The 23,510-nt window shown below is 42.9% G+C and overlaps 1 protein-coding gene across 2 annotated transcripts in view; it reads left to right on the top strand.

Moving 5' to 3' along the window:
* RNF122 (ring finger protein 122) overlaps positions 1 to 23,510 on the top strand; it is a 29,697-nt gene extending 6,187 nt beyond the window's left edge. Inside the window, exons 1-6 of one of the 2 annotated variants that reach the window (XM_083368375.1) lie at positions 7,182 to 7,604; positions 7,687 to 7,843; positions 15,119 to 15,164; positions 16,598 to 16,639; positions 19,236 to 19,318; positions 22,457 to 23,510. In XM_083368375.1, the coding sequence (XP_083224501.1) occupies positions 7,734 to 7,843; positions 15,119 to 15,164; positions 16,598 to 16,639; positions 19,236 to 19,318; positions 22,457 to 22,571 (396 nt within the window). In that variant the 5' untranslated portion in view covers positions 7,182 to 7,604; positions 7,687 to 7,733 and the 3' untranslated portion in view covers positions 22,572 to 23,510. Of the gene's footprint in view, positions 1 to 7,181; positions 7,605 to 7,686; positions 7,844 to 15,118; positions 15,165 to 16,597; positions 16,640 to 19,235; positions 19,319 to 22,456 lie in introns of those variants that run through there. The other variant, XM_083368374.1, reaches the window with a different exon arrangement.

The raw sequence follows: 23,510 nt of genomic DNA on the forward strand, positions 1-23,510 counted from the left end.
GCTTCTGGGCACCTTCCTTGCACGCCAAGCAGCCAAGTTTCCATCTGTGCAATCCTCAGCGGGGACAGTCTTAGGCACCAGGGGGTGGAAGAAACCTCAGTCCGAGGTTAGTAAACCAGGTATCAGGACCAACTGTAGCCGGTTAGATGGAGAAACAGTCTTGAGTTTTCATCTAATCCTTCTCAGCCTCTCCTGGTAGACTAAACCCCACCATCTTGTATAAAGGTAAAGGTTCCCCCGCACATGCGTGCTAGTCGTTTCTGACTCTAGGGGCTGGTGTTCATCTCTGTTTCAAAGCCAAAGAGCCAGCGCTTGCCCGAGGACGTCTCCGTGGTCATGTGGCCGGCATGACTAGACGCCAGAGGCGCACGGAACGCTGTTACCTTCCCACCATAGTGTTCCCTATTTTTCTACTTGCATTTTTACATGCTTTCGAACTGCTAGGTTGGCAGAAGCTGGGATGAGTAACAGGCGCTCACTCTGTTACGCGGCACTCGGGATTCAACCCGCCAAACTGCCGACCTTCTGATCGACAAGCTCAGCATCCTAACCCACTGAGCCTTTCTGGTACCCTACAGTATCCTTCTCCTCCTGCCTCCTTGGCTGCTAATGTCCTTGAATTTTTGCTCTCTTCCTTGCCTGGAACAAAGCCATTTCACTGCATGCATGGACAAAGACACCTGAAATTTGCATATTTTGATTGAGGCATATAGTGTGTGTTTGGAATGTTTTTCTTGCTCCTGCTGGCAAAGGGCCCTACTTGGTGGATCCTTGCTGTTCGTGCAGGCAGAAAGGAGAGCGGTAGGTCAATGGTATGATGTAATGATGCAGCAAGGCACACAATAAATCTTCTACTCCTTCATTTTATTATTTATAGCTAATCACCTGTCATCCCTGACTGCATAACAAATGAATAAGAGAAGATTTTCTCTTGCTGTCTCCTTGAGAGCAGTAGTGGAACGGGCCCAGAAAGAGGAGAAATATGATTTATTTATTTATTTTAGAACATACCAGAAATAATGGTTGGGAAAACCAACCTCTAAACCTGCATCCTTCTGAAAAGACTGACTTCTTCAAAACAAAATAAACTTTCCCCCTTCTGGTTTGGCATGGGAGCAATCAGAAGCAATCTTAGTCATATTAGTAACATCTGTCTTCATGGAACATAACTGTTTTTAGTCTGGGTATCCGTCTTGGTCAACCGTGGCAACTTGAAGATGTGCGGACTTCCATTCCCAGAATTCAAGCTTGCTGGGGGAGCCTGGGAGTTGACATGCATGCATCTTCAAGTTGTTACCCATTGAGAAAAACCGCTGCGTATCACCCAAACTCTACAGCACTTGGAAAAATTGTCTTTAGTATGGGGCAATGGATTTGAATTCTCTACCAATTTGTTTCTGAAGATCTGCTGTAGAACATACTGCAAAGCTTGAACTAATCTGCACCTCCACGTGGGTAACATCCTTAATCAGCTTTTACTGAAGTGGCCTATTAAAGAAGTAGCAATTTTTCCCTTCCTTGTGCAGTTTCCTAAGATTATCTGCATACTCATCTTCAGAGGACAGGTGCAACTTCAAAACAAACCAAAGCAGTTGCAGGGAAATAGATCTGATATCTTATCAATTCAGTGATATTTCCTCTATAGTCATTTTCCAACTTGGGTTAGGAGATCATGCATCCTTTAAATAGCAATTCCCCAGCTAGGTACCTGCCACAGCTGCTGGGCTTTTGGCCATGTTGATTTAGATTTTGGAGAACCATAATCCCAGTTGGCTTGGGTGTTTTCTCTGAATGCAGTTTCCCCCTTCTCACAATCACTGTAGAGGTTATCTTATGGCAGGGTTGTCAAACTGCCGGTCCGCAAGCCGGATGCATCATGGCGAAACCGCGCCCCACCCCATTGCCAGCAATGGGGAAAAAGTCGTGACACGTCACGTGACATTGCGAGTTTGACACCCCTGTCTTAGGGAAATCAGGAAGCAGTTCAGATGTGAAGTAGACTTATTATCAGTCTTGCTGAACTATGATTAATCTGATAGGCCATAAATTCAAGCTTATAGAACATGCGACAGTGTTAACCATATAATGTAACCTCAAAACTAATAATCATGGCAATGCAATAAAAACAAAGAAACGAGAGGGAAAAGTCCTGGAAAGTTAGCTTATTTATTCCTTATTAGCTTATTTACTCCTTATTACTTTAAAAAAAAAGTAATCATGTTTGCTGTTCCTTGTCCTTTTTTTGACGAATTAAAAAAAATCACATTTGAGAAGCAATTCATACAATTCTGTAAACGGTATTTGCTTCCTTTTTGATTTTCTGATATATATTTTTTTTTGCCTAACTGTACCACTGAATGATATCAGAGCTTCATGCTTTTATATGCTGGCAAGATCTAGCAATCGAATGATGCACAACACCAAATTTAGCATTTGATTCATTTATTTCATCAGCCAAGTCATCCAACATGCAATGTGTCAGTCTGAAATAGTTAATGCACCCCTAGATTCATTGATTGGTTTGCAGCATTCGAACTACAATCAAACCAACCTTTAATAAGCCTTTTTGAGGTGTCCCTTGCACAACAGTTCATCTCAGTTTAGGATCTCAGGAGACCAATTACACACTATTTACCAGGAACAAGAACTTTTTCAGAGCTTATTCATTTTCTTTAAAATGCAAAGCATGGGACTTTGTTCCTCCAGAATTTCCAACTGTTCCAGAATTTCAGAAGCAGCAATAGCACAATGGGCCAGTTAAGCTAAAACACAATTGTTGGAGCTAAAGAAACTGTCAAGAAACACTAGGAGATAAAGCAAAAGGGTTTTTTTTATTCCACAAAGGTTTTTAAAAACAGCTTCCTATTTGAACCAGTCAACAGCAGCTTTCAAGCGACTTGAGTAAATCATGTCCTCTGTGAGGATATTTTGATTTCAATTTACTCCCTTGAGCTGGGGACCTGTCATATAATTTTAATAAATGTAAAGTAAAAACATGTATTTTAATTAGAGAGGAGAAATGAACTCCAGGAATGCTGTTGTTATAGGTGGTGGCCACAACTTCACAAGAGTTGTTCCAACCTAGTGGTTGTGGAAACCTACCCCTGGTGGGGTACAATACAAGATTAGGGCCAGAGAGATGTCAGAACTGGCTCTAACTTTTTTTGGCTTTTGGAGATTCATCATCCTGGCAAGCCCCAAAGGTGCTTTTTCAGGAGGCAACTGGACTTCCTTGTTTTTCTTTGAAGACATTTCGCTTCTCACCCAAGAAGCTTCTTCAGCTCTAACTGGATGGTGGGGAATGGAAGGATTTATATTCCTTGAAGACAGCTGGTCATTTGCATTCTTTTAGAGTAGGGGTATCAAACTGCCAGCCCGCGGGCCGGACGCATCATCTGGAAGCCGCGCCCACCCCATTGCCGGCAATGGCAAAACTGGCCCGATAACGTCGCATGACGTCGCGAGTTTGACATGTCTGTTTTAGAGAGTCATTGAGGCCACCTAGAGGTTTACCTGAGTCCTCCAGGTCACCAGAGCAGTGCAAATGGATGTGGAGGCTTCTTGGCTGCAGGATCTTGGATGAGAAGTGAAAGGTCTTCAGAGAAACACAAGAAAGTGCAGTTGGCCTCCCGAAAAAAGCACCTTTGGGACCACCATGACCTGGATAACAGAGAACCTCCATGGACATCCTGGCAAGCCTTTGCAGTGGTTGGGAGAAAACGAGCTGGTCGCTCCTCTGTTTTCATTTCATCAGCTTGCAAATTGGCTTCTGCTACCAAGGTTACTCCGCAGCAGCACTGAGGAGATAGCAAGAATGTAGAAGCTCATCCAAGGGAAAGTGTTTTGGACAAGGCAAGGAAGCCTCTCTGTTTTTCTGCACAATAAGGCCTTTGTCAAAGGAGAACCCCTCTTCCCCTCTTCCTTTGGGGCTCAGAGCATTCCTGGACTCGGCACCTCTTGAGGTACACATGTTCTCCTTGCTTTTAAAATCCCTGCCTGATTTCTCCCACTTCCACCCTCTTTGGGGAAAGCAAAGGTCAAGTGCTGTGTGTATCTATGCTTGTTGTTGGGATAATTAAGACAATGCGCTCATCCTGAAAATCACCTCTTCCCTCCATCTGTGGCTTGGTGCTGAATGTCCAGCATTTAATTATCTCTGCTTCATTTTCATACCTTGCTTGTGGGTTTCTGTAACCCAGAATTGATGTTTTGAGTTGTGTTTGTAGGGTTATTAAGACAGACTTCCTTTTACCGCCCGCAGGTGTGGTCTGTGTTTTGCGTGAAATCAACAGAGTTTCTATTTATTTCTGTAATGCCAATGGAGGAGAATATTGGTAGCTCAGGGCTGAACTGAGGGGTCCTTGGTGCTCTCTGAGCTTGCTGGTTTCCTTGCAGACGTTTCATTACCCAACTAGGTAACATCATCAGAGTTAGAAGGGAGTGCGGTCTGCTGTCAGTTTATACTCTGCGGTCTTGCCTGTCTGTGTGGGTGGCGGCAGTCTTAGGGATTCCATTGATGGCTAAAAATGTGACAATCCTAGACCAGGCCAAATCCCAAAATGCCAGGGAATTTCTAGGAGCCTGGCATTCTGACAAATCAGCCATCAATAGACTAATAGACATTAACAGCATCTATGGATTATGCAAAAGAGACAATCAACCAGCCCCAAAGACAAAAAGACTCCAGCAGTAATCAGCACTCAGTTCAGCATAGATTAACTCCAAAGCCACCTTCAGACCAACAGTCAAGTACACAACACCCGAATCAAGAAACTGCCAAAGAATCCCTAAAACTGCTCACCCAACATATCCAGATTGGCTGTAACAAGAGGACGCAAGGTCTTGTTAGCCTTTAAGGGCATTGTCTGCCATGGTGAAATGGATGTTGAGGAAAATGCTATTTTACTTGATGTCCTCCAGTGCTGCAGTTCTCTTCAAGGCCTGGCCATCTGGGTCTGGTTTTGTGGTTAGAAGACCTAAACTACCCAACGTATCGAGTATGTTGCACTCTTTTGCTCCTGGGCTCCTTGAGGAAGGAATGTTTGGCTTGTTATTTATGGTCTCTTCCAGCTGTCTTTTTCTTTGCCTCTTTAAATGTCACAATACCCTGAGCACCATAGGACTATTTGGCTAAATGCATGAAAATAAATGCACATCCATCTCTGCTTAACATTATAACTGCAAGCTTGGGGCCCTCCACTTGTTGATGGATTACTATTGCCAGCAGCATCTGTGAAAATGTTTAGTGATGGGGGATATGGGGAGCTCTACAATAGCCAGAGGGCCATAGACTCCCCATCTCTGCTTTAGAAGTTGTATTTCTAATCGATGGCTGTCCCAATTTCACAAAATTCTTTCCTTGGTTTCTTGGTATTAGCACAAGCAGAATTCTTGGGCATTGTCGAGAGAAAGCGTGTTGTGCTGCTGCCTCTTTGAACTTCTCTTCCTAAGACACACTTTCTGATTTGACTTAGGGGCAATAGTTATTGTCCAATCTGTGTTAGTCATCAATCTTTTTCAAATTTCCCACAATCACCTGAATCAACAGTACTGTAAAGCATTGTGGGAAATTTACATGGTTACTTTCAATCTGTTTGTACTTGGTGCCAATGAACCTTGTGGGCACGCCAGACCTGTGGAACCGCTTGCCGGTTGAGCTCCGGATGGCCCCCGACCTTCGCTCCTTCCGGCGGGATCTAAAAACTTACTTATTTGAGCAATCCGGCCTGGTTTGATGGGTTTGGGGTTGGGTTTTTAATTAATTTAATTTAATTTAATTTTAATTTTAATTTAATTTTAATTTAATTTAATTTAATAACATTTATATACCGCCCTTCTCCCTGAGGACTCAGGGCGGTTCACAGGGCAGAATAAAATAGTGAATACAAACATTAAAAAAGATTAAACAAATTGCCCTAATTAAAACAGTATAAATACAACACTAAAAACCCCCAGAAAAGTTAAAAAAACAAAAATAAAATAACCCCAACACTCCCCCTCAGGCTAGGCCGGCTTGTACAAACAGAAATGTCTTAAGATCGCGACGAAAGGAGCGAAGATCGGGCGCCATCCGGAGCTCAACCGGTAGCTGATTCCACAGCTCCGGAGCGCCCACAGAGAAGGATCTCCCCCTGGGGGCCACCAATCGACATTCTCTGATCGGTGGCACCCTGAGGAGGCCCTCTCTGTGGGAACGCACAGGGCGCAGGGAGCTTGATGCCGGCAGCAGATGTTCCCTGAGGTACTCCGGCCCCATGCCATGGAGTGCTTTAAATACCGTTACCAGTACCTTGAATCTCACCCGGAAGACAACTGGCAACCAATGCAGCTCACGGAGCAGAGGCGTAACGTGGGAGTATCGGGAGACTCCCGACACCACTCTCGCGGCTGCATTCTGTACCAGTTGGAGCTTCCGAGTAGTCCTCAAGGGCAGCCCCATGTAGAGAGCGTTGCAGTAGTCCAGACGAGAGGACACGAGCGCATGAGTGACCGTGCATAAATCGTCCCGGCTAAGATAGGGCCGCAACTGACGCACCAGGCGAACCTGTGCGAAGGCCCCCCTAGTCACGGCTCCTATATGGTCTTCTAAAGTGAGCCGTGAATCTAGGAGGACCCCCAAGTTGCGAGCCCTATCTACGGGGGGTAATAGTTCACCCCCCATAACTAGAGGTGGAATGTCCGAATAAACCCGGGACGAAGGTATGCAAAGCCACTCAGTCTTGTCGGGGTTGAGCTGAAGTCTGTTCCTCCCCATCCAGACCCGAACCGCCTCCAGGCAACGGGACATGGTTTTAACATGGTTTTATTATTGTATATATCGGGCATAATTATTTAATTGTTTTTTTAACTTTTGTACTTTGTTTTTTAATATTTATTGCCCTGTACACCGCCGTGAGTCCTTCGGGAGAAGGGCAGTATAAAAATTTAATAAATATAAATATATAAATACTTGTGTTGAGTTCTCAGTAGCTACATAAGGATGCTATGCATGGATATCAGATGTGGCATCGATATAATTTTCATTTTTTTCCCTGTAAGTTTTGACATCTGAAAACACTGAGGAAAAGTTTATGAACAAAAGATCTTGCATGTCCCAAGCAATATCATGATATATATATACTAATAAAATAATACGCACTAGGATTAGTGAGAAAAGTTACTACAATTTAGATTAAGTCTCTCCTCTTTTCTTCCTTTTTTTCATTCTTCTGTGTCCCAGACCTGATTCACCTATGATGCTGTATAAGCCATGTTTCTCAGCCTTGGCAACTTGAAGATGTGTGGATTTCAGCTCCCAGAATTCACAGCTGGTTGGGGAATTATGGGAATTGAAGTCCACGCATCTGGAAGTGGCCAAGGTTGAGAAACACTGCTATAGGTTATGCCATAAGGTCTTTTGGTATGATACGTCGAGAAAATCCATCCTCCCCAAACACAGCATTTGGATATCCTATTTTCTTTTAACTATGGCTTCTTCTTTTTTGCTTTTGCTCTACACGTTTCTCCTAGCATTGGCAGAAGAAATGAAGAATCAATTCTAAAATGAGCCCAATAGGCCCCGAGAACTTTGCCCATCTGCAAGATTGAGCCTGGCCTTATTCCAGGCATGTTCAACCGATTGTAGTTAGAACAGCTCTTGGTTCAGCATAAATGCAGCCTTTAACTCCTTCTCTTTCTCATTTCTAGGATGCTTCTGTGGTCTGGGATTGATCTACACCAACAAAACGTGCACCATGCCTCCCATCACTTTCCAGGACTTGCCACTGAACATCTACATGGTGATTTTTGGCACAGGTGTCTTCATCTTTGTCCTCAGCCTGATTTTCTGCTGTTACTTCATTAGGTGAGTCAAAGGGAGTCTTGAGTGCAGATGGCAAAAGAGAGGAAACTCAACAAATGCGCCTAGGCTACTGGCTACAGTTGTGTCTTCTCTTGCTATTTTCAAGCTGAATCAATTACTTGAAAGTATTGATTCTTCTTCAATCTAGCCCCCAGTTAGATTGAAGAAGAATCAATACTTGCAGTAACTTTAAACCTCTTTGGAGTAGCGGATTTCAAACTAAATCCCAAGGTCAACAGTACGATCCTTGGGAGCCTGTTGTGGATTCTTCCATAAAACATTGGGTGGGCTTTATATAACGTACGAAACCACTCTTTTATTTTAATCCTGACTTACTGAGCAAGAGGGTTTTTACAGTCTCAGGCAAAAGCTCTGTTGCTTGTTAATCTACTTGATTCTTTTAAATGTCAGGGCTAGAACTGAATCTGGATATTTTTGCATGCAAAGGGATCGTCCAGGGAAATGTATGATCCTTAAGGCATTCAAATCATAGGCTGGAGGGATCAGGACATGAAATCCGCCCTGTTCATTCAAGATAACCAACTGTGCTGTCCTTAATTTTGTCCGTCTTCTCTGCTGACTCTGATTGAAGCCTCCATTATGAAAAACGTAAGAACTGGTGGGCAGAAGGGTGGAATATTACAAAGTTTTGCCCTTTGTTATGCCAGTTATGCCAAATGGGTTAGATAGAGAGCGAATGTATCTAGTTCTGCAAGATCCCTTAGTTTTAATGTTCCCAAGGCAAATACAAAGTAGAAAATTCTGGATGTTATTTGGAGCCTTTGTCAACTTAAATCAAATCTGGCTCATAAAATTTCCAGGGCAAATCTTGCTACATGCTGGCAAGCCATTTCTGGCTAAACAAAAGGTGCCACTTCCGTTTAATTTCCTCAAATCAAACTCTTGTTCATCAACCACGCCCCCCCCCCCAAATAGACGTAAACAATACAGTGGCTGGAAACTTGGTATAAATCTTAAACTGACAGTTCAAATGGTCGCTAAACGGACAGTTGTAACTTTAAAACTTCCTGTACTGTAACTCAAGAGTTCCCTAAACTTTCCGGCTTTGTAGACCACAGGGGGGGAGAAGGGATGGTTCTGCACAAGCGGCAGGCATGCACACCTGCCACTCATGCAAATGGAGGGTGCACACACGCCCGCCGCTTCCGCAGCCCGGCTTTGAAAAGCTCATGGCCCAGTAGTGGGGCCAGGCCCAGCAGTTGGGGACCCCTGTTGTAACTTATTATTAGCTGGAATACTACTCCTGAAAAATTGCTTTCTTTTCTTTGCTCACTGATTTAACTGGACCGCTCTAAGGGATGAGCAACTCTGCTGTCCATATGGTTTGGATTTCAACTCCCATCAGGCTTCGAGGGACTGTAGGAAATATGGTTCAAATCATCTGCGCGCACATGCATTCTTTTTCTCCTCTGTAGCTAATTCCATCTTTCTGAACTTAAAAATTTCAAAATATTTTTATCATCATTTCTCAGATGAATTGGTGACTTCATCGTGAGCCTGGAGTTGCGTGCTTAAACCTTTCCAAGGATGTAATTTGTGATCCAATCCTGAAAATAATAGCCAGCCGTTTCAGAGGACCAATGCTTGCTCAAAAATCTAGCAGGAAATGATAGGAAGTTGGGGGAAAGGGTCTTATTCCAAAGGCTGGAATAGATCTATTGTCTCTATGGAAGATGTCCTGGCTCCTTATCTATTTATGGAAAGCTTATTTTTAAACTGTGCAGTCATCTGCAGCCAGAATGTCTAGAAGGAGGCTGGTGAATGACACAGAACTGCTGTCTTCCAACTCATTCTGGAGCTTTGGGACCACAGAGCATTAAATGGAAAGATACAGGACAGATGTCAGGTTTGCCTTTTTCCCAGCTAATCAATGAGTATTAGCTTGGGGGGGTTGGGGGGGGGGTTGTCAAGGTTAAACTTCAGCTGCTTTAATTTTGAAGTGTCAACACTGAGTTGTCAGGCTAATAAATCATGACAGAAGTTTCCTCAAGAATATTTACTGCTAGCTTTTCAAAAGTTGTGTTGCTCTGTCAGGGGGCTTAGAGTGGCTTTGGTACCTCAGCTCAGGTCTTAGGACTTGAAAGTGGATCAACAGACTATCTGTCTCCGACCTGGTATCCTTTGAATGCAATCGGGCTGCAGTTTCCTCCATTGTGGATGTTGCAATCCAACTGTAATAAAGCACGCTACAGACCTGTGTCGACATTTGCCCCAACTTCTATCGGCACTCTCATTCCTTTGGTTAAGAACTGCAAAGTTCTTCATTTTTCTCTGATCGTAATCCATATGGCTGAAAGCCCAAGATGCTCATCAAAATGGCTGGCCTTTTATCCTAAAGTAGGAAGCGGAGGCACCTTTTCCCTCAGAATACCTTCCAGATGGAAGCTCTTGCAGGGAAGTACAGATGGTGATTTAAATATGCAGAAGGTCCCAGATTCAACCACTGGCAGCTGCAATTCAGTGTCTGAGAGAGCAGGTGATGCAAACCAAAATAGACAGTCTTGCTCAAGATGGACCGGTTTCCTGGTCTGATGTAAGGGAGCTTTATATCTTTGTAATATAGCAGGATACATCTGTGCAGGCAATGGAACAGCCAATGCACATTTATCCTCGTTTCCCTAAGTTCTGTATGCCAGACCCACAATGCACAAACAAAAGCAGGGAGGGAGGGAGGGAGGGAGGGAGAGCTTATCCAGCAATCCATGATGAAGAGAACCAAGGGGAAGACTCTACTTTGCTAGCTGTGATATCATCAAGATCTGCTGGAACAAACACAGTTGCCACATCCTGTGCTTCTTTCTCGAAAGATTGAAATTCCCTGCATGAGAAAACACATCAGGAGGCAGGGAAAGTGCCATTTCTGGAGCCACCTTGGCTTGTTTTGTGTTTTGTGTTGTTTGCCTACTTTATTTGCTAATCACACATACAGTGCAGGAGAAGGGCTTTCAGCATGCTTGCATTGTAGACATCCCCACTATAGAATTTTGCTAAAGAATGTAAAGAACAGAATAAGAGAGTTGGAAGGAACCGTGGAGGTCTTCTAGTTCAACCCCCTGCTCAAGTAGAAGATCCTATACCGTTTCAAACAAGTCCAGTCTCTTCTTAAAAACCTCCAGGGTTGGAGCACTTACAACTTCTGAAGGCAACTCGTTCCCCTGGTTAATTGTTCTCACTCTCCGGAAAATTCTCTTTATTGCTAGGTTGGTTCTCTCCTTGATTAGTTTCCATCCGTTGCTTCTTGTCTTGCCTTCTGGGTGTTTGAAAAAAATAGGTTGGCCCCCCCTCTTCGTTGTGGCAGCTCCTTAGATATTGGAAAACTGTTATCATGTCACCCCTTAGTCCAGGAGTTCCCAACCGGGGGTGCGAGACGATATTCCAGGGGTGCGAAAACTTGGCTTTTCAAAATTATAGTGTATGTGAATAATTAGTTGTCGTTATTTTGAACTTTTGTAAAGGGTGTGAGAATATATCAGAAGTGTTCTACAGGTACGGGGTATAGAAAAGGTTGGGGGCCGCTGTGCCTAGTCCTTCTTTTCACTAGACACCTCATTGTACACTTGTAACCCTTTTAACACTAAGTAAACCAATTATTGCTGCTTGTATCCTTCCTCGTGGACTGATTAATATTTTAGATGTGAGAAGGCAGTAGGTCAGAGCATCTCCTTGGCATACAAAGGTGCCAAATCTAATGCCCAGGACCTCCATGTATGGCTGGGAAATACAAGCTGAAAAGGGACTCTGAAAAGTGCAGTTACTGTCAAAAGAAATGAGTTGAGTGAAACAATCATTTGAGTATTTCTCAAACTCAATTCCATAGGCTCATCCCTTTGGGGCTACACTTAGCGTTCCCAAAATCCTACTACTTACGTTCACTGGCAACCTCCCATCTCTACCCCAAAAATAACTCTGGTGTCCCCACTCTATCCCCATCACATTTACTGCTAAAACATGCCATTTGTAGCTAAAAAGCCAGTTAAAGAGACCATTTTCTACTGGGGGGGGGAAAGGTTGCCTGCACCTCCTCTGAATTTTACTGGTCTGTTTCAGGATGAAACATCAGATTATTCATCTAGATTATTCATTTAACTTTCCCCCCCCCCCAAAAAAAGCTTTTCTTTCCAAAGCTGCAGAATGCAGCTTTTCGTCTGCACTCTCTTTTTTTAAAATTTCCTTCAACAATCCTGCAGCTTCACAGAGCAATAGTATAAGCTCTTCTTGAGCAGCCATATCAACAGCGTCAGTGTTTTGTCTCTTCTCTTGCCCCTGATCCCGGTTTTGTGCAGCTTGGGCACAAAGGAATCTCTGTCCACACCGAACAGAACGATGATTCAGAGTCGATTTTCTGCTTCCCGCAGCTCAGAACAACTGGCTTGTCTTCCTCGGCAGCAAATGGACATTTGTCCCCTGCATAATGTTAACTTAAGCATTGACCCAAACGTTCAAGCAGCAGAAGAAATGCCGAGCTCACCGTTAACACACTTGGAAGCTTCAACTGCCCCGTGGCAGCTGACTCTGGCAGCGTAAAACTGAAGAAAAGCCAAATTCTTGCTGACTCATCTTTAGCCATCATGTCGGGAGGGCAGGGATAATCCATGCACCAGATGCTATATAAGCTATCGAGGTGAACATCAACCACCTTCTTTTTTAAAACTTAACGGAACTACTCCAGCCAGCCATTGTGGTGATTCTCAGTCATCCAGGTCCTGGTTGTCCCAAAGGTGCTTTTTCAAAAGGCAACTGGACTTTCCTTTTTTCCCCCATTCCCCTCCAAGAAGCTTCTTCAGTCTTTCAGCTGAACTGAAGAAGCTTCTTGGCTGAGAAGCAAAACGTCTTCAAGGAAAAACGAAGTCCAGTTGCCTTTTTGGGAAAAAAGCACCTTTGGTGCTCCAGCCATTTGTAGCAATTGCTCTCCATCTGGATGTTGTTTTGTTTGTTTGGCGGCATTTATAGCACTTCTGAGCTGCCCCCCCCCAAAAAAATACCCCTGAGCAATGAGATTCCCAGGTTACAGGTAGCCCTTGAGTTACAAAAAGTTGCTTGGCAACCCTCTGAAGTTCCAAAGGATCTACTTGGGGGAGGGGGTTACTTACGACTTGGGTTAAAAGTTCTGATGGTCACCACTATCCCCTGCAATCATTTGACAGCCAGGCCACATTTACAGCCCTTTGCACCATCCTGCAGTCACATGACCGTGTTTTAGGACAGTTTTGCTGAAAAACTGGCCTTTATTTCTGGTTTTCAGTAAAACTGCTCCATAGCAAATCATGGGTTGGCTTAACAATTGCGGCATTTGTTTAACCACCACTACCCCCCCCAAAAAGGTCACATGACCAACCCCCTTTATGACCATCACCAATTCCACTTGTGGGCAGGCTCCATTATGGTCGTAACTTGAGGACTACCTGTATAGGCAATACATACTGTAGATGTGTATGCTCCTTCTTAGAGCTCTGACATTTCATGGTTTATTAGCCATATAAATGGATGCAAATAATATTGCAACCTTAACGATAAACATAAAACTCTTTGACTTCTGAGGTCTTGCAGGCTGCTACTAATAGCAGATGAGCACGGTGCAAATATAAGTAGACAAACATGTGTTATGTTCCAGCCACTTCCTGCTTTGTTTTGTTACTTTGCTTTCCCATCACGAACCACAGGGTTTGTGGATTTAGTGGAACTAGGAGCAGACCTGGTGTAAATAGTAGCCATAGACTGCTACTTTGCAGTCATGATCAACTGCATTTACAATATAGAGGTAGCCCTTGACGTATGACCACAATTTATTTAATTAGATTTGTATACCGCCCTTTCCCGAAGGACTCAGGGCGGTTTACAGGGTAATTAAAACAAGAAATACAAAAGTTAAAAACGATTAAAAAAAATTACAACAGTCCCTGAAAAAGTAAAAGCCCCCAATTAAAATTAAAATTCTCAGCCTGGGCCAGAGAGCTCGAAGAGCCAGGTCTTAAGTCCCGGCGGAATGAGCGGAGGTCGGGGGCAGTCCTCAGCTCCACGGGCAGCTGGTTCCAGAGGGCAGGCGCCCCCACTGAGAAGGCCCTATCCCTGGGTGTCACCCGCCGGCAATTGAGCCCAAACCTTCTGTTGTTAAGCAAGGCGTTTTTGTTAAGTGAGTTTCGCCCCATTTTACTACCCTTCTTGCCGCAGTTGTTAAGTGAATCACTGTAACAGAGTTGTTAAGCGAATCTGGCTTCACCGTGGACTTCACTTGCCAGAAGGTCACCCAAGGGCATCACATGACCCTGGGACACTTCAACCATCGTGAATACATGCCAGTTGCCAAACATCTGAATTTTGATCACATGACCATGGGGATGCTGAAATGGTCATAAGTCGTTTCTTTCAGTGCCGTTGTAACTGCCAAGGGTCACTAAACAGGATCACCTGGGCTATAAGCTCTTGTGATCTGTAGTTCCTCTGGTTCTCCCTTTGCTTAACATGATTTATCCCTTGGAGTCTGTTTCCTGACTCGAAGGGGAAAGAAAGGTTCTCACAACTTTCACTTTCTGTTGTATATCTAGCCATTATGTTTACAGTGCCGCAGTCCGAAAACATTTTCTCCGGCAATTTTTATAAGATCCATGATGATGATTCCTGTATAATTTGCCTATAAACTTGATTTTATTAGTGAGCAATTGCTCTGAGAATTGGGATTAAATAAGGCAAAATGAATATGGAATAATAATAAAAGTCGAAATAAAGCAGGGATCGTCTTTCCCATGCTGAGTGTGTACTATTATTAAATGGAGGAACAGAGTTTCCTTTTTTTTTTCTAAAAATACACAAATGTTTTAATAGGATGTTTAAACCCACAATGGATCGTAATGCTGTCATTATAGGAAAACTGTAATCCATTCAGCAACATTTGCCATCAGGGGAAAGTAGCTTTTGAAGAGCAGGGTGGGACTGGATATATATTTTAGGGATTTTCCATGACAGATGGCAAAATCGTCAGTTACTGGAACAAAAACCTCTTGCCAGGATTATAAAAACGTCAGGCTAGCTGGTACCTCCTAGCTAGCATATGAAACAAAGTTTTCAAAGGCAAAAACAAAAACACACAATCTAAATGCGGCAACTTCCAAAGAAGCTCTTGTTTCCATCTTTAGCAGCATGACAACAAAAAAAGTTTTGTAATCCTGAGTTAAAAAAAAAAAGAACTGTCCTCATACATCAGGCAAATCGGAGATGTGCATTGATGGTTATTAAAATTGTTCCTTTTTTTTCCCCCTGCAGCAAACTTCGGCATCAAGCACAAAGTGAAAGATTTGGATACAAAGAGGTAAATAAGCAATTTGAGTCGTTTTCCTTTTTATTTATTTTTTCCTTTCAAGAGAAAGGCTTTGTTTTCAAGCGAGTGAAGGAAGAAGCCTTAAATGTCACCTTCTTGGCACAATGTAAAGAGTTCTGTTTGTCATTTTGAGAGGCAAAAACCGCTGCACATTTGTCTTTAAAAACATCTGGATATTCGGATCTTCCTCGTGCAGTTGGCGCCTGGGATTTGTTTATTTGCTTGTTTGTTTATATTCTGCTTTTATTATTTTTATAAATAACTCAAGGTGGCCAAACACCCACAATATTTGAGGTGAGTTGGGCTGGAAAAGAGAGTGACTCAAATTCACCCAGCCAGCTTTCTTGACTAAGACAAAGCTAGAACTCACAGTCTCCTGGTGATTGGCCCAAAGTTACCCAGCTGACCTTCCCACCTGAGGCAAGACTAGAACGCAGAGTGGCATAGATGGCTTCATGCCCACCTAGGCTTCGTTCTAGACCAGGGGTTTTCAAACTTGGCCCTTTTTATCACTTGTGGACTTCAACTCCCAGAATTCCTCAGCCAGCGTGCCTGGCTGAGGAATTCTGGGAGTTGAAGTCCACAAGTCATAAAAGGGCCAAGTTTGAAGACCCCTGGCTCTAGACCGTGACAGCTATATACCCGTCAGCATGAAGCCATCTACATCAGCCTGATGTTATGGGGTTGCATTTATACAGACCTATCCTGCAAGACATATCAAAGCACGTGAACTCTGGTGGAATAAACCAAGAAACTCTACTTGCATAAACCAAGTTTCTCAGAGCTCCTGATTGTAACTCTGCATCAGTGTTAAGACATTAAATGGAAGCACGAAGCCCTGCCATGCAATTGCCCTCTAATCTATCATATGTAGGAAACTGAAGCTTTTGTAGACTACCTGTTACAGTAAAGGGAGTACGTTCTGCTGCTTTCCAGACATAGTGGGATTACAACTCCTGGAATTATGACATTGATATTGACTATGCAGAAACGATTAAACACCGTTTAAAATTTAGAACATCGATAAAATGATCTTGCTGGCTTAGAACAAGAAATCTCATGCATCCTTTTTGGGGGAAGGGGCAATCAATTTGTCCTGCAACCAGCTATGCTGCAAAACAGAGCCCGAAGAACAGTGTGAGGACAAGATCAAAATCATGGATTCTGCTGGAGGGAAGAAGGCTTGAGAAAGTGAGAAACTCTACTCATGCAAATATTAAAGAATTGTATCACCTGGGCCGGATCTTCCCAGCTCGGAAAGTCTGCCTCTGGTTGAGTTGCGGTTTCTGCATCAACCAAAACTGTTGCGGTTTAGCAGCTGCCGCTGTTTGTCTTTGCAATGATCAAGGGGATTAGCTGTTTTGGTCATTCAGCACCAGCGTTCAGATCCTAATCTAGTCCCTTCCTTCCTTCCTTCCTTCCAGGTGGTTTTGAAAGGTGATGCCAGAAAGCTAAACTTACATGGGGTGAGTAAACCCACCGATGAGTCAAAAGAGTTGATTTCTCAGCAATAATGAACGCAAGATGTCCTTTCATGTATTTACAGTTCAAACACATATAGGTGTGGTTATGCAAATATGTGTCTGCAGGAGACAGCTTTGTGGTGGGTTAGCTCGGGATTCTGTCCTACTCGTACAATATTTTTTAATGTGAGATTAGGAGAGAGAAGGGATGTTTAGCAAATCAGCAGATGGCCTCAGACTGGGGGCAATTGTTAACTTCTCAGAAAACAGGTTCAAAAAGATTTTAATAAGAGTTTAATTTTGAGTCCTTTCCAGCAAAATGTAGTTCAATGATGAGAAATGTATGGCACAGCATTTAAAATAGGGAAAAATGAGATGTGCAGGTACCTGGCTCAACACAACCACATCTACAGCCATTTGCAGCATGCAGGGTCAGATGAAAAGCATTTTACAACAGTTGTGCTAAAAACTAGCACACACTTCCAGGGTTTTGTTTTGTTTTTTTTGGGGGGAACGCACCATAGCAAACAATGGGTTTCCTTAAGGACCATGGAATTCATGCTAACAATTGCCCCATTCGCTTAATGAACAACGCAAAAAACATAGTAAAATGGTAGCAATGTTTTACTACTGTTGTGACTTACAACCAGAATGAGCAGGTTCCATTAAGTCAAAACTCGAGGACTATCTATCAGTGAGATCCATATAAGGAGGACATTCCTGAGAGCTATTAAGCAGCAGTAGGTCCAGCTTCAAGGAATCATGGGTGTTCCATCACCCTGGTTTTCAAACAATAGTTGGACAGACATTTGTCGGGGGATAGTCTGAAAATTTCTGACCTGGACAGGGAGTTGGACTAGAAGACCTTCAAAACCGCTTCCAATGGTACGATTCTATCACTCCATTTAGTGACCAGCTAACAAAGCAAAATCCACAGCAGAAAAAAGAAGAAGAAACCCAACATGCCAACATACTTGACAACATGAGCCGTGGTGGCACAGTGGGTAGAAGGCAGCATTGCAGGCTAACTCTGCCGACTGCCAGCAGTTCGATCCTGACCGGCTCAAGGTTGACTCAGCCTTCCATCCTTCCGAGGTTGGTAAAATGAGGAGCCAGATTGTTGGGGGCAATAGGCTGACACTGTAAACCACTTAGAGAGGGCTTTAAAGCACTGTGAAGTGGTATATAAATCCAAGTGCTATTGCTATAGTTGAGTGGAGAATTGTAGTTGAGAGAATTGACAAAAAAGATCACACTTTGGCATCTCTAGCTTAAAAGATCAGAAAGCTCAGGGTCAGGCAGATTACACCCAGGTTATATGTGTTATTCCTTTACAAGATATCTGCTCTCCCCACCAAAGAGACTCTATTGCAAGAAACATAGGTTATCTGAACAGCCTGTTTAATCCAGTTATTGAATTAACCTGTTTTCTAGCCTTTCCCAATACATTCTTCTAATAGAACACACTGAGTTGCAAAAATCATAATCAAGGTTAACACTAATCGGGCTTAAGTGTTGTACAAATACAGCTACTGCTTCTTCACCTGAAAAGATTAGGTAAACACAGGCCTTAAAGGATTCTGAACCCAGGGTCGTTTTTTTTCTGAACTCCAAAACCGAATGCGTTATTGTCTGTCCAAAAAAAATGATCTTCTGATGACCCATAAAAGCAGGATAATTTAGGAGGTGAGAGATTCATATTATTACTACTGTTGAAATCAGAAATCTTCAACAATCTACTGCAAATTACTTTAAATCTGTATACCTTAATCAACCTTTGAGATGGTAAATGGTAGGGAAAATCTTTTTCCAGAAACTTTCCAGAATTGTTGTATGCTGGAATCCGCTAGCCTTCTCCAATTGATCCATGTTGGAACTACCATGTCCAGAATACCCAGCCAACACAACCAAACTAGTTGGACGTTCAAACTGGGAAAGGTTTGATTAGATAATGCTGATTCATAATCAAATACGGTACAAAACAATTTCCTAGGACTATTTGGGCTATAACAGATCTATACAACCCCACATTCTCAGGTGGTTTTATAGACTGCAAAGATAGTTTCTGGCTTGTGGAAGACACATTTGTAGATTGATGCTATTGAATAAGCCCAGATAAATGCTGACCTGCCTTGATAGCCAAGGAACAGTGAACTGTGAGCTAAGTAATTTTGCATCCAACAAATCATGATTAGAAGCAAATGACTCAGCAGAACATTGCCTCTTGATAACCCTCCCTATTCCCAGCTTTTCCTTCTGTTTCCCACAAAAGTATTGATAGTTTGCTGTGGAATCTACAACCGGTAAGCATGCGTAATTCCTGCTTTGAGGGGTCCTCAGAGCTTTCTGAGCTTGGTTGTTTTCTTGCAGACATTTCATTGCCCAAACTAAGTAACATCATCAGTTCTAGTCTCTGTTAGGACTAGCATTGATGATGCTACCTAGCCTGGGTAATGAAATGTCCGCAAGAGAACCACCAAGCTGAGAGAGCGCCAACGACCCCTCCTCCTTTCAACCCTGAGCTACAGATATTCTCCTTTATTGATTCCTGCTTTGTGATGTTTGCCCCTTCTCTCCTCCTCCTCCTCTTTCTCCGCAGCAGACTTGTGCCGTCTGCCTGGAAGACTTTAAAGTGAAAGATGAACTGGGAGTGTTGCCATGCCAACATGCCTTCCACAGAAAGTGAGTAGATGCCAAGGACAGCCCCAAAAAGCTGCTTTGTGCCTCTCATCTTGGCAAGCAGCCACAGTATTCATTCAGCATCCGCCATGGCCGTGGTGGAGAAGAGGAGGTGGGCGCCTGGGATGACAAAGAGGGAGGCCATTTGTTGTCTTTTGAGATATTTGAGCCAAGGGAGAGCAAATGGGGAAGGAGATTAAGCACAGACCTGAATTAAATGGATAAAAACCTATCAGAGCTAATTCATCACACTCAGGAACTGTGCCAGGTTGCTGTAGCCAAAAGCCTGAAGCAAACACTGATGCCAAGAACATCTAGGCCTAGGCCTATTTTTTCTTCAGAGTTCATTTGAATTGGGGGGGAGGCGTTTGGACTCAGCTCTAAAGTAGGAAGGATGGGCAAGTTGGATCAGGGAAGAAGAAAAAAATGTTCTTCTAAGGCAGGGGTGAACCATTAATTTCCCAAGGAGCTGTGTAAGGAACTGGGACTATTGTGAAGGAATGAACCAGTAGGGCTGTGAAGGTGCATGGATGTGCACCCATGTACATACATAAATTAAAACAAAACAGTATCCTTCAAAATAAAAGCAATCCTCACGGGCCAGGCAGGGAGAGTCAAAGGACCAGATGTGGGCCGAGGGCCATAAAATGCCCAGCTCTCTTCTAAGAGAATACAAATCTGCATTTTCTGTTTCAGGACAGGTTCACGTTTTGCGTATATCCAGCAGATCCAATTTAGAACCAATATTTTTAGGGTGAAATGTCTATGGAGATTCTTAGTCATCCAGGTAATGATTATCCCAAGAGGTGCTTTTTCAAAAGGGCAACTGGACTTTGTTTTTCCTTAAAGACGTTTTGCTTCTCATCCAAGAAACTCCTTCAGTTCTGGCTGAATGGTGGAGAATGGAAGGATTTATATTCCTTGCAATCATCTGGTCATTGGCGCTCTTTCTGAGAGTCATTAAGGCCATTTGGAGCTTTATCTGTGCCCCTAGGGTCACAGATTTAAGATGAAATAATCCAGTTGTGTTTTTTTTGTTTTTAATTTGGTGTCCCACTTCTTCTCCATAACAGAACTTAAAAGTGACCTAGAACGGATGCTTCCCATCTTAGCATATACCAGGCTCAAACATGCTTAGATTTAATTACTAGCAAGATCATATGTTCTCCTTGATATCCATGCTACTGACAACAGCAGCTGGGGAAGGGGCTTTTCAGTTCACCCTCGTCTGAAACCAGCATGGATGGCTGTTGCTTTCAGCTTACCTGGTTTCACACGGAAGTCCAGATATGGAAGATTTAACCAGAGCATGTCCACCTCTTATAATAAATCTTGCTCCTGTCTCTTTTGTTAAAAGGAACAAAATGTTGGGTAATTGCTGGACTAAAAGCAGGTTCAGAGTGAGTTGCAAATTCATTTTAGGATCTTCCTTCTTTCCTTCCTTCCTTCCTTCCTTCCCCACCTTATAACCAAGTCTGGACGGCTCCCAATCAAAAGTAAAAACATGATAAAAAACCATAACAAAACTTTTAAATAAAACACATTAAAAACAACGAAAATCTGGCGCCAAGCCATATCATCTCTTATCCCAGCCCTTGGGGGGGAGGGGGGGGAAAGCCAGGTCTTCAAAGCTTTACTTATTTATCTTGCCCACTTTCTCACCTTCGGTCCTTATTCCTATGAATTTTTTTCTCATATTGCAGTCCCAAAGAATGTGCAGTGGAATTTTGTCCCAAGGAGGTAACAGAGTTGGTCCATCTCTGAAATTCCAGCACCTGCTGCACTGGGAAAACTTAAAAGAGTTAAATGATAGCATGTTTCCTGAACATTTTTTTTTCTGGCTATAGCCAAGCTGGGCCTATTTTATCACAATCCTTCTATGTTCCAACAGGGAAACCTTAGTTATGTGCAGCTGCCTTATGCAGAGCCATCAGCACTGTAATTTAAAGCATGTCTCTGGGCCATCGAAAGTTAAATCGCATGACTAGCTTGCTGTTGGCCCTGCTAAGCTGAAAGACCTTTAAAAATCTTTTCTTTTCGGACCAAAAAACCTGCCCCTAATTCAACAGTTCATGTGCAAATATGACTGTTTCAGTTATCTGTTTGACCAATTTTTGCATAAGGCTTCTCAGCCCTTTGAAATATGCCACATCAGAGAGAAAAAAATACTATAAGGAGTACTACAACTCTATTTTATTGTTAGGTGTCATAACCAAATCTTGAAGAGTGACAGAATTTCCTTCTGCCTTTTGTATATTAAAGAGAATCAAGATGGGGTTATCTTGAATTTCTTTCTCATCTACTCTTCTTTCCCAAGACAAATTTGTACCTTCTTCAAAGTTAGCTTCCTATTTCTCTAGACTAGAGGGCTGCAATATGTGGTTTGCAGTACTCTCTGCACTGGTGAAGTTACCTAGTTTGGTAATGAAATGTCTGCAAGAAAATAACCAAGCGCAGTGAGCACCAAGGACCTAATCTCTTTATGAATAAAATATAGCTAAATAAATCCTTAACTTCTAGGAATCATCTAATCAAATTAATAAGCTCTTTACATTTTGCTGACTGACTGCACAGATTTTCTTTGCTGAAAAAGCAAATACTGAATTGGTATTCATCTCAAAGTAAATATAGCATCTGATGTTTAGAGCATTTAAATACTATTTTTTCCCCTGGGATAGCGATATAAGGAAGAGAGAATAAAATGGTAACATTACATTCTGTGCGCAGCCATTTACTGATGCTGGGTAAATCTGATCTAACCTGTAAATTGACTTCCAAAACTTGAGGCTTAGGGAATTGTAATGCAACATATTTGAGATCAGGAAATTAAGTAAAGCTGCTGCAAATTTAAAAAAACAACAACCAAGAAAAAAAACTATAAATACAGTACCCTCATAATTTAGCCTTTCAGACAAAATAATGTTAATGTGTCAGCAATATGTCTTTGGGATGGGCAGGAGCACTTTGATAGGCTGTGGCCCAACGTCAGTTGGCCCAGGTAAGTGTAAAATTGAGAAGGGATGCTAATCAGAAAGAAGATGCTGCTGCTATAGGGTCTTCTTGAAATGTTATTTAAGCTAATAATATTTTCAAATTATACCTCCCCGTCTCTTTACACTCCTACCCCCATTTGGGCTGCAGGTGCCTTGTGAAGTGGCTAGAAGTTCGATGTGTTTGTCCCATGTGCAATAAACCTATAGCGGGTCCCTCAGAGCCTCACCAGAACATTGGGATTCTCCTGGATGAACTAGTGTGACCATCTTCCTGCCCACATTTCCCCACAAAAAGCCTTTACTGATTATTGCCTTGGGGTTGTGGGCTTCAACAGTCTGAGACTGTCTCCAGGTGGATGTTCGTCTTAACCTTCTTAGAAGGCAGCATAGACCATTCCGAGGGCCAAGATGGAAAGCAAGCTGGCCTTGTTCTCCCATCTACCATCTGGGAGCCATTTCTGGGGAAGACTGATCAGAACTGCAAGGGGAACCTCTATTTGGGATGACTAACTGACAAAGGACTCAAAACAAGAAAGTCTGAACTTTCCCAGGATGACTCTGGTGAACAACTGAACTTCAGCGCCAAAAGTGTCCACAACTGGTTGTTGTGATGCCAACTGTGAGATCAAAGTCTTCCCTTTGTCTAGGGCTTGCTGGTCCGAATCCACAGGTGGCGATATAGCCTCTCTGATTTCTAATGAGCCCTTTCTTTTTATATAGTAAGTCAGCTCCTGCCATTTGGGCTGTCTCGATTCCTGCTCCTTAGGGATCCCTTCTGCAATTTGAAAACAAGAGCTACTGCTGGCTTCGGCTAGGCCCTTCTCTGCAAAATCTACAGTGTTTACATAAGACTCAAGCAGAAAGCGATCCCATGGGCTGCAGGAGGATCACCAGTCAGCTTATATATGCTTGACCAAGCAGAGCTGCAAAGAGCCCGCTTTCTTTCTCCAGTATTGTGGAGAAACGGAGCCACATTGTGGCATTTGGGTCACCCTAGAGGTGGCAAACCGACAAAGACAGGGGGATGAAAAGGGAAAGAAATCAACTCTTCTCTTAAGATTTCAGAAGATGAGCGAGACTATTTTCGTAAGTGGCCTTTTAACTTTCTTTTTGCCTATTCTGTCCTTGTATAGAAAAATTAAAAAAAAAGTACTTTCTCTGAAACCGGATCGTTGTTGGTTTTTTGTCCTCTTTTGATTATG

The sequence above is a fragment of the Vipera ursinii genome (assembly GCF_947247035.1).
Source record: "Vipera ursinii genome assembly, chromosome: 8".
In the NCBI taxonomy this organism is placed as follows: Eukaryota; Metazoa; Chordata; class Lepidosauria; order Squamata; family Viperidae; genus Vipera; species Vipera ursinii.